The sequence below is a fragment of the Biomphalaria glabrata genome, chromosome 4 (assembly GCF_947242115.1).
Source record: "Biomphalaria glabrata chromosome 4, xgBioGlab47.1, whole genome shotgun sequence".
In the NCBI taxonomy this organism is placed as follows: Eukaryota; Metazoa; Mollusca; class Gastropoda; family Planorbidae; genus Biomphalaria; species Biomphalaria glabrata.
The window spans coordinates 42439770-42455353 of NC_074714.1; the positions used below are offsets into that span (position 1 = coordinate 42439770).

The 15584-nt window shown below is 35.6% G+C and overlaps 2 protein-coding genes across 2 annotated transcripts in view; both read right to left on the reverse strand.

The window, feature by feature from the left end:
- Nucleotides 1-2152, reverse strand: part of LOC106050338 (glycoprotein 3-alpha-L-fucosyltransferase A-like) — a 44495-nt gene extending 42343 nt beyond the window's left edge. The window contains exon 1 of the mRNA XM_056028039.1: nt 1711-2152. The gene's annotated coding sequence lies outside the window, so the exon portion shown is untranslated. The remainder of the gene's footprint in view (nt 1-1710) is intronic.
- Nucleotides 2153-9856: 7704 nt separating this feature from the next.
- LOC106060085 (caveolin-3-like) lies at nt 9857-14999 on the reverse strand. The gene is made up of 3 exons (XM_013217858.2): nt 14546-14999; nt 11067-11144; nt 9857-10222 (listed from the first exon to the last, which is right to left on the reverse strand). The coding sequence occupies exons 1-3, from the start codon at nt 14678-14680 to the stop codon at nt 9953-9955; spliced, it is 483 nt and encodes a 160-aa protein (XP_013073312.1). The 5' UTR covers nt 14681-14999; the 3' UTR covers nt 9857-9952.
- Nucleotides 15000-15584: the final 585 nt, after the last annotated feature.

Sequence of the window (15584 nt, forward strand, 5' to 3'; positions counted from 1 at the left end):
TTGTTACGGAACGCACTGGTGCGGAGTACCGGCACCTTTTTCAATGTGGGGAAAAATTATTAGTTTTCTTGTATTTTAACATTTATTATTAATTTAATTGTTGTTAAAAGTTAGGCAATCCATCACTGATTACTGACACCTATTACTGTACAAAGCACAGTATATATATATATATACAATGGGAGAAAAAGAGAGAAAGAGAAAGAAAGAAAGAATGAGAACAAAAGAAATACAAAAAGACTTAGTATTCCTACACTCCTCTCACTAGAAACACTATCTTTCAATTGCCATTCATCTACTCAGCAATAGTTTGGGGCTTTCACTGGCTATCAAACTAAGTAGGACGCGAACATATATTTTTTAAATTTTAATTTTTAAAATCCTCATTTATCTAAATAATTAGAGCTTTTCTGATTATTCTCTTGCAAACTTTCTTCAATGAAAAAAAAAAAGATTTTATAATTAGATCTTGAATTCGCATATGTAGCAGTTTGTTTTTTCATGCTCATTCATTTCTGATTCTAATTCTAGATTTAGATATATCTAAATAAAAATCTACAAGTTGAAATAACGGAAGCTAACTAAAGATTTAAATGAACCAATCTCATCCAAAGAAATACATGCCTACTCGTAAAATGGCAGTGGCAATGTATTCGATTCCGAAGATTAAGAATAGATAGCAAGTTTCACATGTCTACGTAGACCCAGGTGCGACCTGCGCAGGGTGCCACATCTACTGCAGACAAAGCCGTATTCCGCCAGGGACCGACCAAATTTAATATTCTCCACAATCGCTAACTTCATCATATACTTTTTAAACTAACTATTTAGAATCTGTTCCATCAGACTTTCTACAGTCGTGTATGGGAGATTTTCTCCACATGGCTGAAAGGCAATAAATAGCTAGCCATTTGGTGTATCCGATGTACACACTAAAAGAAGTGTTAGTAAACTAGGTTGTTGTTTTGTTTAAATACAAAAGAAGTGTTAGTAAACTAGGTTGTTGTTTTGTTTTTTTAATATATATCGAATATTTTTTATTCACTTAGTAGCTCTGCAGAATCAAAATTTTCTAAGCTCTTCCGTTTATAGAACGAAATAATCTCAATATGATAGAAGCATTCGACTTTCTTCTTTATGACTTCAAACTTTTAAAATATGGGCAACTAACCAGCGGTGTAAAGGAGATTCGATATGAATATCAACTTCCAGGCATAGAAATATTGTTACAAGTTCTTACAACTATAACTCAATTCGTTTCTTTTTTTTTTTTTTATGCCCACATTAAGTTCCGTCCTTGACAGTGTTTAGTTTATCGTAAAAATCTCCAAATATAGGACAATAGTATGTATATAAGAAGGAAATGAAGAGTGTCTTAAAATAAAAATAAATTATAGGTTTTATATAGCGCTACTTTCATGCTTATAGAAAGCCCAGAGCGCTATGGTCCAATCTCATTTGTGGACCAGTGGAGGTATCTGTGAGAATGTTTTTCCATGCTGCCTTTAGGCAGCTCAGTAAACACAACTCTGCTTGAGTCGATTGTCGAACGTCGATCCCCCTTCTTGGGTAACCAAGCCAAGTTCAAGCGCACTTAGCCTCTCGACCACACATCCTACTTTGATCAAACTATAAATTATAATAAGCTGTACATTAGGTTTGACCTAAACTTACACTTCAAAACAAAAATGTCAACTAAATGTGTTTTACCTTTCAAGAGTTAGTCCAGCTCCCTCCACCACAAGGACTTTAAGTCATTCACCTCAACTAGTGTCCAGTCCACGAGAGAAGTCACCACCAAAAGCGCTCACCGCCTTCGCACCTGTGTATCAAACGCTGTGCTTGGTTCCACTCACCTGACAGCACAGACAAAGATCCAGCAATCAAGCGATCACGAGAATAGCCGGGCGAGAAGAACGCGGTGAGAGCGAGAGAAGAAGACTATCGATCTGTAGTTCATCGTTTCAATTCATTAATTGTTTGCTTTCTTATCCAACTATTCGTTTTGCTTTTTTTAGTTTTCAGACTTCCATCAGAGAGAAGAGCTTGCTAAGCTTAAGTCACGTGATAATCTTGTGTACGATGTTTAGACGCAAGTAGTTCAGTGCTAGGAGAACGCCACTTAGAAAGATGGAGCACTTGTATTTGTTTGTCCCAGAAAAATGCTTTAAGTATTTTATTAAAGCTTGATATTTTAAAGACGTGCAATGAAATGTGTATAATTAGATTCATTCAGACAATAAGTAGGCTTTAAAAAAATTATCACTTTATTCATGGGCGTAGCCAGGGGGGGGTTCTTGGGGTTCAAACCCCCCCCCCCCCCCGAAATGAAATCCCCCCCGCAGGGGGGGAACGGAATTAAGTTACTGATTTTTGCTTTCATTTTGTTTATTTTAGGTGAGATTTTAATACTAAATCATCACTTACCACAGCATAGCCGAGGCAGTTTTGAGTTAAAAACCCTCTACCAGGGGGTTTTGAGATTTAAAAAACACCTATCAGGGGGTTTTGAGATACAAATCCCTCTACCAGGGGGCTTTGAGTTTAAAACCCCCTACAGGGGGTTTTGAATTTTAAACGCCCTACCAGAGGTTTTTGCAGTTAAATCCCCCTCTTCTATAAAACAAAACAAAAAAAAATGCAAACAACAATCCCCAAATTCCAACACCACAGTTGAGGAAGATTTTGATTTTAAAACCCCCTCCAAAATTTACGATAAACCCCCTCTTCAATATAAAAAAAGCAAATTACACACTCAAAATTCTATGAGCGTAGCCAAAGGGGTTTTGAGTTTAAACCCCCCTCCCCTCCAGTTGGGGTTTGAAGCTAAAAAGTACCTCTTCAATATAAAAAAAAGCTAATTACACACTATAAAATCTATGAGAGTAGCCAAAGGGGTTTTGAGTTTAAATCCCCCTCCTCCAGATGGCTTTTTCTTTAAAGTTTAAAACCCCTCCAGATGGTTTTGAGTTTAAAATTCCCCTACAGAGCGTTTAGAGTTGAAAACCTCTCTCTTCAATATTATTTTAAAGTTAACTACAGTCACCAAATTCTAAGATCGTAGGCTAAATGGGGTTTTGAATTAAAAACAAAACAAAAAAAAACTCCAGAGATTACTTAGTTTAAAACCCCTCAACAGATGATTTGACGAAAAAACTTTCCTTTTCGATATAAAATCTAAAGCGAAATACAGACATGTAATTCCAAGAGCGTAGTCAAGAAAGGTTACAAATTTCTACCAGTGGCTTGGGCTCCATTAATAAAGTGTGAATAGTCTTCTGCCGACATTGAAAATCATTAAATGTGTCTCAACAAAGATGACTAAGACAGATTTTAGGAGTCAGTCATAGAGATCGGGTCTAAATCAAAGAAATCATATGCCGAACTGGGAGTCGAATCCTTAGTAAGGTTGTGACAGAGCGTCGCATGAGGTTTTGCGAGACATGTTCTCACACAAAATGAATTACGCAAAATAAGAGTTGCGTAAACAGCTTGCCGGAAAATGCGCCGATCGGCGCGAGAGGGTCTAAGTCAGTAAGAATAGCACATTAGGTTTTTGAAATAAACTTTTTAATAGCAAGATAATGCACTGTAGATACCTCAGAATATGCATTTTGTTGGCTTTCAATACCAGAAATAGTGCTCGGCGGCGGGGCTTCGCCCCGCGCTGGGGAGCGCTGCGAACTCCCCCAGACCCCTTGCTAGCAATACAATAAACAATAAACGTCTTCCGAAAGGGTCAGAATGTAATAAAGATTATGTACACACACACACATATATATATATATATATATAAATATATATATAAATATATATAAATATATATATTTTTTTTTTCCGCCGGGGGGGGGGTCAGGGGGGAATCCCCCCCCCCCCAAAACCCTCCCCGAAAAAAAATCCTGGCTACGCCCATGACTTTATTGTTACCAGTAGACTCTAGTGCTGGAATACATTAGGGACGAAGAAAGATTGACAAAAATAAAGAAGAGCTAGACAGAGAGTCAATGAGCGAGAAGGTTAAAAGTGGAAACAGACGCGAGGGGAGGAGAGAGGTGAATGATGGTATGGCAAATCGAAAAACGAATATTGACACCAAGGATTCTCGTGTTGACGTCTGCGCCCGAAGCAAAAAAAAACTCGATGAGTACGTCAATTAAGAAATATGTGACATGGTGTGTCACACACATAGATAACCGCTGAAAAAAAAAGGAAACAAGAACTTGGTATGATTTGGTTGTATACTAATAGTTTACTTCGGCGACATGTATTTATAAAGATGTTGATCTTCTACTTCTACTACTTGAATCCATCAAAGGTACCTTCGTTCCATAATGGGCATACCCATGCCATTACAAATAACTATGTTCTTTTGAAGGCTGGTGTGGACTGTATAGAAGCACTAATTACCATTCGACAACTGCTCTGGGTTGGACACAAGAGGACTGCATGTCAAGGGCGATCTTCTTTGGCGAACTTTAAGGATGACGGCGTAACAAGTGTTATACGGATCAACTTTGGCGCCATTTCACCCTCACTGGCATAGAGAAAAGTAATTGGCAACTGAGGGCTTCTGAAAGAGACAATGTAGAGCTTTCAAGAAGGCTGCGGGACAAACATTTGAGACTCAAAGAAAAGCCATCATAGAAGACATGCTCAGAAGACGGAAAGAAAATTTAAATAGACCACCAGCGAACAACGGCTTTGTCTGCATGAGATGTGGGAAAATATGCAGGTCGTAACTGGGTTCGCGTGGACACTGCACTCATCCTTAAACCTTAATCTTCGGAATCAAAGACCATTATTAATATCTTCTACTTTCTGAACTGAAACATTGAAAGCAATACAACTTGAAGTGACCTCTTCTAATTGGAATGTGGATCATATATGCTTTGTTAATGGGAGAGTATCTTATATTATATATATATATGTGTAAGATTCTCTACCATTAACAACATATTATATATATATATTTATATATAAACACTAGACATATGTTACCCGCGACCCGCGGGTCTTTATTTGCGCATTACTGTCGATATAGTCACAATTAAACGAAATAATAATGTAATAAGTAAAGCGAATGTGTCAATGTAAAAATAGTGTGAATGAAGCTATCAAATAAAAATAGCTAATAGGCTTAAATCCATTTTTCCAAATTAAAACATTTGCTTCTAGGCCTACATATATTTGATTAAAATGTGAGATGAATAGACTTAATTTTGTATGTTCATGAGTTAAAGTATAAAGTAGATCTTGAGGTAGACATAGATCTAAATCTACACTAATCTAGAGTTAAAAATTGGCTTTTATAGAGTTCATTCTGTGTTGCGCATGCGTGACCTTTTTTCATGAATTAATATAGGCCTATCTCAACACGGCTACGCAACTTTAGCGAACAGCGAACGAATGTATTAAAAATGCTTTAGAAAAACAAATTTGAATGTTAAATTGATTAAAATATCAAATGAATGGACAATAACTAGTATGTTTATATGTTAAAGCACAAAACTATCTTTGCGAAAAGAAGTTTTGTCATCTTAGAGTTCAATAAGAGTTTTAGACCTAGACCTAGGAATAGACTCAGTAGAGAGATGTGTTAATGTGTAACCATTCGGTAATGTCTAATGAAAGAATGTTCGCCAGGAAATCTGTAGTCACAGATATCAGGAACTAATTTATGTAAAAAATGCTTTTGAAACACAAAATTGAAGGTTAATTTTATTATATAATGAAATCAATGGATCTTCTTTTTGTATTTAATGTGTCAAAGTAAAAAACTATGTGCGCAAAGTGTATTTCTTAAAATTAGATCTAGGTCTAAATCCTTTCGATCTTTTCTCATGTCAACATTGTTAACCATGGCCTAGATCCTAAAATACTATAGCTGTAATAGAGTCGGACAACTTAATTTTTTTTTGAGGGTCTTAAGTTTGTTTTAGGGCTACAATACATACACTACGGTCTAAGTTAGTACCCAAAGAACATTCCTGCCTAGTTTTATCAAGATTGGTCAAGCGGTTTTGATGTCTATAAGTAACATACATACATACATACATACATACACCTCACATTCTACTTTATAATATAGATTAGGGTTTGTGTTTTATTGTTACTAAGAAACTTTGCGGACCTTCGATGTTTTACACCACATCTCTTTTATTAGCCTTCTTTTGTCCCAATGTCATGTGTACATATCCTTCATGTGTCTCAATGTCATGTGTACATATCCTTCGTGTGTCCCAATGTCATGTGTACATATCCTTCTTTTGTCCCAATGTCACGTGTACATATCCTTCTTGTGTCCCAATGTCATGTGTACGTGTCGGTAAGTTTGTGCAAGCTCTTGCCCTTTAAAAAAATAATTAGCACATGATAACAAGTCAACCTCATTGTTGTCTTAATAATTTTATGACGGAGAAATTCCGGCAATGTTTTGTTGTTGTTTTTTTTTTTTTCTGCAAAGGGAGGTAACACAATTTAAACAAATATGTATACATCTAATATAATACCCGCCCTTGCAAAATGTATTTTTTAGTTGTTGTTTTCCCCCCTAATAATTGCAGCGGAAAAAAAAAAGGTGTTAGACATTCATTCTTAGTAGTAGGAGCAATGTGTTACTGTTGTGACGTTTGTTTAGAACAAAAGGGGAATGACGTACCTAACATCGAACTCATAAAAACTAGTTCAGTTTAAATTTCAATGTTACGGCACCTAATTCAACTGTTCAACACTCCATTATCACTTGAAAGAATGAGCTCTATGGTACATATATAAACTATAACGCTATAGTTTCGGTATTTTTTTTTTGCTATTTTACTTATCAATATACTTTACCATGTTGATCGAGTTATTATTGTTTAAATTAATACAGCTACTGTTGTTAAAGTTGATCAAATGTCACGTTCATGTTTGTGGCAGTGCAGCTCAAAGAGAGAAATTCTGTTTTGCAAATAAAGTTCATCTTTAATTTGATTACATTTGGAAAAATTATAAAGTTACTCCTTTGAGACATTTAACATTTTTTATTTAAATATTATTTTATTGATACACGAACTCTTTTGAACATTTTTTTTTCTACAAGTTTCTTCAGAAATGAAGATCATGACAATCTACCTAGACCTTCTGCAGGATGTCAGGAAACAGGGACAGGCTACTCTGCCTCAACGTAGTGCCCTGGTGGAAACGGTCGTAAGAGGAAACAACTAGGCCTAAGGGTAGCAAAACAGAACTCCCTTGGGAGTGCCTAAGGGGGCGCGAGAGCGCTCCCATTGCACAGCGCGTGATTGTAAGAAAGCTCTCATGATCATATCACTAGTCCATGCGACGTTTCTCAATGGACTGTTTCAAAAATGACCAGTCTTGCATGGTAAGCCTGGCAAAGTGTACTAGCCCATAAGTGTGCTGGTGTACTAGCCCATGAGACATTCGTTTAAACTTATAGCTTGTGGGTCTGTGCGACGTGACGTGGCAACGAACTAGCGGTCTAAACTGCCCACAGGTGGTGACGTTGCTGGTCAGTGTTGAGGCCTGCCATAGCGAATGGTCTCTGTCCTAACCATCTTTTACGGCCCTCGTCAGACAGAATGTCTGGTTCAGTCAGGCTTGTAAAAGGGAGCTGTTGATGGCCTAGAGTTTCATGAACCTTGGCTCAACTCTTAAAGACAGATCAAACTGGACGGCAGGACAAGGCATTAAGTATGGTTGAAACTCAAAACCGACAATTGAGTTTATGTCCGAGTCAAGTTTTTTTTTTTTATTTCTTCTTTTATATCTGCCATCTCAGTAAGTTTATTTAATGCATTTCTATGTTGGATTACGGATGTTGATTTTATTGTGGAATTAATTCAATATCTCTAAACATATATTTTTGCTGTTCGAAAAAGTTTGTATACTTTTGTTACCTGTTGTGAATTAGATTTCTTTACACGTGTGTTTGTATGTGGCTTAGTGTATACGTTTCAGCAGCAATTTATATCTTTTGAAATAGATCTATATCTTCTTTGGTTATCTATTATCTATTGCGGTGTGAATGCGACCTTAAACATGGTGACATAACATGGCGTCGGCGTCAGAAAGCTAGCAAAGAGCTCAAAGTCTAGTCACAATTATTAAATGTGGGTTATTTTTATATAAAATACTATTTATTTAATTCTGTAACACACCGAGGTTGTTTTTTTTCCTTTTTTAAGATGTTGTATTGTAATAAAGTCTCTTCACACTTACTACTCCTAATACTTTTTACAATGAGCCAAGTTTTGAGCTGATTTCATTCTCTGTTGACGTTAGAAGACAACAATCAATAAATGGATTAAATTGCTCGCTGATGGAGCTAGTTAGTGTCAAGTTCCTGTTGTGATGGCTCGCATTGCGAGTCTTTTTAATTCTATTACACAGCTTTTGTTTTAAGAAAAAGAATTTGTGTATATTCTGATTGTAGATAGTTAAGTTATCTATCTCAGTAACCTTATAACCATTGGATGAGTCTTTGCTTCAACACAACTTTCTATTCAGATCACTCCTGAGTTGTTCTTTTCCATGCCCGAATTGAGTTGTAGATTTTCCGTTATAATATTAAGTCGTCTTATTCGTATTCTTCGTTTGTTTAGCCTGTCTTTTGAATTTTTTCGAGGGAATATTTTCTTCCCTCTATTTTCTAACATCCTTTCTATTTCTGGTTAGTGCATACCGAGTATCAAATTTTATTTCTTACAGCCCCACATTTTCCTCCTTCAAGTATTTAGCAGATTGTTCTTTGTCAGAGCCCAATGTCACTTGCATGCATAAGTATAGATCTTATGAAAATATTTTTTTCAATAATTTTTTTTTTAAATATTGTTTTGCTTTTGTCGTGTTTCCTGGTTCTATAATTTTCATATCTGTCAAAAAACTATTTTTTGAAGTTTATTGTACTTCAAAGATATTTGTGTCTCGAATCGATACGGTGACCTCATTCTACTTATTTCTAGAAAATGGTCAGGTCAAAAGAAAGTCACAGGAGCAAGCACGTATTAATTATAATTAACCAATCAGAGAAAGCGGTCAGAGAAAAAAAAGTCGCGAACATGAGCTCCTAGAAGTCATAGCTAAATGAAATATTTAGAACAGAAGTGTCTAAGATTCTAGAAAAGACGGATTAAAAAGATATAAATTGGGGGGGGGGGGAAGTGAGTTATTCGGGGTCCTTGAGCTATCGCAGGTCCTTGAGCTGTCGCAGGTCCTTAAGTTGTTGCGGGTCCATAAGTCGTAAAAAGTCTTTGAGTACTTATATCTTTGAAGTCAATTATTAGTGAAAGTAAAGTTTAAGTTAAGAAGATAGAAAATCTCAAGTTGTTCAGTTGTATCAGTTTACTTATGTATTATATATTAATATTACGTTGTGGATTTCTTATTTCAGTTATTTTTGATGGGATATCTGTGAATTATTTCTGTACTGTGAATTATTGAATTAATGTTTTGAAGGATTTCATTAAAAGAAAGAAAAAGAGAAGTCTAGAAGTTCCTTCAATGTTTTTTAGTCATTTTATATTTCCCCTGCAAGAGATTCTCTTTCTGCCATTATATATATACATATGGGAAAAATAAGCATAATTATGAAATCGTCACAAATTAGGCACTAATATAGTAATTGTCACAATTTAAACGTCTAGAAGATTTCAAATACGTGTCTTGTTATTTTAATCTATTCTCTTTTTGTCTAGCCATCTCTTGAGTCTTGACGTATTTTGGGTTGGTAACTTTCCCTCTTTAAATGGCATCATAATGTAGGTCTTCTTCAACTGTAATAGTTCTTAGCGCATCAGTAACGTATGAACTCGGGTTACACTTAATACAAATATTTTGAAAGATTTTCTTCGTATGAAATGTATTTGAATTTTATTTAAAAAAGAAATATTATTTTAAAAAACGCACTGATTTGTACACACAATAGTTTGTAATTATAAAAATAAACTTCTTAAAATGCATCTCTGGAAAATTTGACTCTTATATTATAGAAGATGTGGCCGATGGCGCCAAACACAGGCTTGTACAAGCAGTCTAGCAGGATCTGCAGGAAGCCTTGAAGACAGACGACATTCATCTGACATGCCTTGACCCACGGTCGACAGCACCAGATAGTACAGCAGGCCATGCAACCGAACTGAAGACCCCAGAGGAAAGCCAGGGGGATGGCGAAGATGACTGTCGTAATCTTATAGCACCATTCTTTGGTCAGGTTAAAGATCTGCAGAAGAAAATGATGTACAATGATGTGTATGCAAGTAAGTTAAGGACATTTTTTATATAGATTATAGAGTTTGCTGACTAGGCGAGTGGATAGAAGATGTAGACTTCAATATAACGGGGGACTTAGTGTACGCTCACTTTACATCCAATACCAGTTGTAAGGTCCACAGCTTTGAAATCCAGCTACTTGCAGGCAGGGAAACAAAGGAACATTTAGTCAGTTGGTTGTGTAAGGTTTAAAAATGTAAACAATGAAAAGGGTAATTGTGCCAATAATGAAAAAAAAAAAAACAACTCCATTTTCGGAATAAATGGTTCACGCGCTTAGATTCATATTTAAAAAATTTAGAAAGCCAATCAAGCGTAAGTCATTTAATTCTGAAACTATTAGAAAGGATTTAATTTTGGATACATACATCATACCTAGGGAGGTCAACGAAAGTCCAGACTGGATTTAGAATTATATAGAAGGATTCTTGATCAAGCCGCTGCATTATGCTTCAAATACTTTTAAGTCAAGAGAGATTAGTGTCATTCTGTGTGTGTGCCACGAGCTTTGCTTTTTGCCTTCTCATGAAGCTTGACAACAAAGGAAATTTCAGTCCAAAAACAACAACAAAGTGCCATGTAATCTGATACAAATCCAGATATTCTTATCGCGGCTTCTCTCCCTTTTTGTCATGACAAGGCGTATTTCCTTCTGATACAAGTGGATTTTGCTTTGATTTTTTGTTGTTTTAAATTGTATGAGAAAATAGGTGGCATGTGTTCATTCCTTTCACCAGAATGACCTAGTCTTTGCGCCACACTTCATGCACTGCCACAACCACATTGAGACCTACCTTAAAACTTAACAGCCAGACAGAATCAAACGAATAAAGTGTGGAGTGTGGTTCAGCAAATAGCTCCTCAAATGCAATCTGAAAGAATACAAAAAATTTGTTGAAACATTGAAATAATAGCATCAATAAGAACATCCTAACAGTAAAAAAAAACACTAATAATAACAACAGATCTTTAAAAAGAATCAATAAAAGCATCATTTCTGTAAATAACATCAAAAAATAACATCATAACTGTAAACAACATAAAAATAACACCCTAACTGTAAATAACATCAATAAAAACTTAGCATCACGTTTAAAAGTCTTTTCCCATTTTTTTAACAATAAAATAAACCAATAGGAGCTTTACCTTTTTTATTTATTTTACATGGATCAACTCAAATTAAACAACTAATCTTTTAATAAACTCTGTTATGTAGTCATAGCAACCACGATGAATGCTTGTCATTACGTTTTTCAATTTGATAAAACAAGGATTAGACTTTGCATTCGCCAGCAAACTGAAGATAATCTCTAAACATTAGTAGCTAGCTCGAGTGTTTACATTGTTCCATGTATATTTGAATGTTTCCCAACGAGTGTTTCCTTGTCTATTCAACGAGCTCTGCTGTGTTGAACAAAGGGTGACAACAAAAAAATGGTGCTTAATTTCAAACGTATTCAAAGTACGTTGACAACTGGAACTATAATCATTTCATCAATTTCTTGACGTTCACTCCCTCCCCATGCTCCTAGTTACAGACGACAGTACATCAAAACTGGAGTGATTTGTGAACATTGTTGTTGAAGATAGAAGGGACGAATAAAACTTCCTTGTTCAGTTTATAGAAGAATAAAAACACATGTCATAATTATACATCTAAGGATCTATTGGTTACGTAAGTGTTAGCTCTTTGTTGATATTTTTCTAATAGGCACACTGCAATGATCACCCAACGGTCCAACAGACTAAGGCATAGGTGAAGGTACAATCGAATGAATTCTGCTTTCTTGAAGACTTCGCTACGACCTCAGTTTATGGATTAAGCAATTAAGTCTGCTGCTCGTGGTATGACGGCGCACGTGCAGAGAGAGTTCCTGGTGTCACTTAAAACCAAGTATACAATTACAGTCATTATCTTATTGACGTCTGCCCATTCTCGTTCTGTTCTAAGATACGCAGTGTGCTTTTTTTGGTTAAGCGTGAGAAATTCACTGACTACACACATACTAGGGCAAAGAATAGAGAACAAAGGATGAGTTTATTTTTGAACGTGAGCGTAGCTTTGGCGCGTGTATTGTGTAAGTGTGAGTGGGGAGAATGTATTATGTATAGTTAACTAATGAGACTCAGTTCGAGTCGGAAGGTCCGCGGTTCGCGGTTCGTGCCCTAGTGGACTGTCCACTATTTCGCTATATATATATCAATTTTGCTTCATAAAAATATTGCATGTGTAACAAGTATGTAACAAGTATGCAAAATTTATTTTTACAAAGCTTATAGTAACTCCATCATTCTGTCTGTATGTCTGTCTGTCAAGGTGTATTATTGCACACGTTTTTTTGAACTTCTTTCTCGCACTCCCAAATCTCAGATCAAGTTGACATTTTGCACAATAATTCGTTGTCAATAATAACACACGAATAAATTAAAAAATTTAAATAACGAGTTATTCAATTAGTGGTAATCAATTAGTTGTGTCCTATATAGAAAAGGGAGAGATAAACCTTGCAATGTTGAGATGTGGCAGTGATTTAGCGGTACTTCCCCTTAACTGAATATAAGCTTATGTTTAAAAATTATTTTTAAAAAGCTTTCATCAACTCACTCTGTTTGTATGTCTGTTAAAAAGCTTGTACACGTTATTTCTCCCACACCCAATCTTGGATTAAGTTGAAATTTTGCACAATTATTTATTTTACCTGACAGGTACAATAAGTAAATAATCAAAAAAAAATTTTTTTTAAATATTGAATAAACTATTGGTAATTAATTATTTTATTTTATTAAACAAGGGAAAGAAATCGTATTTGACAGATGTGATTGTATAAGTAGAATTGGTCCCCTTGAGGAGGCTTGAGCCGGAGAGAACAATTTTTATTAAAAGCGATTCCGGTAACATTGACAAGATATCCTCTTTCCCCCTCCCCCTTTTTCACAACTGGTCCAGCTAGGATCATAGCGTATTGAGAAAGTTAAAAGCATGAAATTGCGATAAACAAAAACAATTGGTAAAAATATTTCTAATTAGGGCCTACACAGAATTATTATCGTTAGTCTAAATCTATTACAAAATTAATTACATGACTGATCCAAACTAATTGATAATTGATATATTTTGTTGTTTATATTTTGATTGCTTTTAAACTAAGGTTAAACTGGTCAATCAGTTGTAGAGTTAACAGGACAAATCAAATAGAAATGAATTATGCCATTATGTCGACTGCGAAATTTTTTTTTTTTTTGAAACAAAAATATTATGTTAACCTTCGCTAGTTCTTCTATTTTCGCGGTGCTTTGTGAGTGGCGCGTGTTCCCATTTTATATGTTGATCTCGAAGTGTTAAACATTGATTGGGAATTCTTTCTCTGACAGAGAAATTGTGCCAAAGCCAATGGCCCCTTCTCCAGTCTCCTCCTCTGTATACAGAGCCCATGTTTTTAAAACCTTTTTTTTCACACTTTTCCGACATGACCAAATGCAACTAATGCTCAAGGTCCACAAAAGATATTGGACCATAGCGCACTTAGCACGAAAGCTGCGCTGTAATATATATATATATATATATATATATATATATATATATATATATATATATATATATATATATATATATGTATCTCCAAACATAGGCTACGGTTGTGATTTTTTTTTTTATCCATTATAGACTTTGCGATCTAAAGGGGCAGATGATGCTCATCTGTTTCTATGACCGACGGTTGGCGAGGGTGTCATGTGGCCATCACAACGACCAACCGTCTTTACTTCCCCGACGTATGCCAGGTACCTATTACAATTGTGTGGACTCAAGCAAAAGTTCAAAACGCAAGTTTTCACCTGGATTTCAATTAAGCGGGAAAGCCAAGCGCTCTGCCACGTAGCCAACACGCCTCCACTTAATGGACTCATTACGGGTTAAGGCAAAATTAAACAAAGAAAATACTCCTGTACAACTAATGTGTCACGTGAATAGCAAAAAGAAAAACAACGTCGATGACAGTACAGTACCGTTAGTCTTCTCGAATTTCCAATGATTGTAAATAAAAAAAAAAGAAACGAGAAAAATTAAATTAAGGCCAACTAAATAAAATTAAAGCTACACGAAAATGCTAAAAAATGTTCAAATCGGGACTTGTCTATTTTTTTCTTAATGCTGTGATACAAATTATGACATGAAAATCTAATTTAAGTACTTTTTAACCATGAAAACAAACTACACAGACATAAACATCTATGATAACACTCTTTCAATCGTATAAATTATACTAATTAATACCTTGACGGAATCGTTAATTCTCAGTGGATCTCTGCCTAAGGTCTCAATGGATTCGTCCTTTGATTTATTTTCGTCGTCCTCCAGGTCGTCCTCCCCTACTTGCAGACGTATCTCTGTCTCCGCCTTGGCAGACATAACCTTGATCTAGATAGGGTTTGAATTCTGTGTCTACACAATGCAAGGTACTCGGCTTAATTTCCTTTTGATAAGTCATCAACACTCTCCATAAAGCCACGTGTAAGAAAATAATATATGCTAAAGTGCATTGAGTGTGTAGGAAAGGAAGGTTTCTTGGAACTCAGAAAACAAAAAACAAATAGATCACAGTGTTATGTCAACGAGCTCTCTCGCAGAGACACACGCATCGCACACACAGGATAAACATAGATCTGTTTCGTGCTGAGTTACGAGGCGAGGTGCCACCTTCCTGGTTGGAGTTTCTGCCAGTGTATTGATACGAGGGATGTCACTTATAGACCATAATTTATGAGATAGCTTTTATGCCTGAGAATAGGGCAGAGAAAGAAGACGAGCTTCTTGCCTCGTTTGGTAGGATAAATTATGCATAATAAGTAATGAAGTTTATGTAGGTTATAACTGAACCCATTTTTCTTTCTCTCTCTCTCTTTCTCTCTCTTTTTCTTTCTCTCGCTCACTATTTTCTCTCTCTCTTTCTTTTTTTTTCTCGCTCGTTCTCTCTTTATTTCACTCTCTCTCTCTCTCTCTCTTTCCTCTCTTTCTCTCTCTCTCTCTCTCTCTATTGTTTCTCTAATTTTCACTCTTTTTCTCTTTCAATTTCTTCTTTCTTTCTCTTTTTTCCCTTTCTCGCTCTTACTTTCTCTCTCCTACTCTTTCTCTCTCTCTTAGGTTCTTCTCTTTCTTTTTTTCTCTCATTCTTTTTCTTTCTATTACTTTCTCTCTTTTTAAAAAGCTAAGTATCAACTCTTTCTGTCTGTCTCTCTGATACATATTTTGAACACGTTGTTTCTCCCACTTCCCAGTCTCGGATCAAGTTGAAACTTTACACAATTATTTATGT

Coding starts and splice junctions, on each gene's coding strand:
- LOC106060085 (XM_013217858.2), bottom strand. CDS start 14,680: ATGTCTGCCAAGGCGGAGACAGAGATACGTCTGCAAGTAGGGGAGGAC. Junction 11,145..14,545: donor GAATTAACGATTCCGTCAAG/GTATTAATTAGT, acceptor GTATTCTTTCAG/ATTGCATTTGAGGAGCTATT. Junction 10,223..11,066: donor TCTGGCTGTTAAGTTTTAAG/GTAGGTCTCAAT, acceptor TTTCTTCTGCAG/ATCTTTAACCTGACCAAAGA.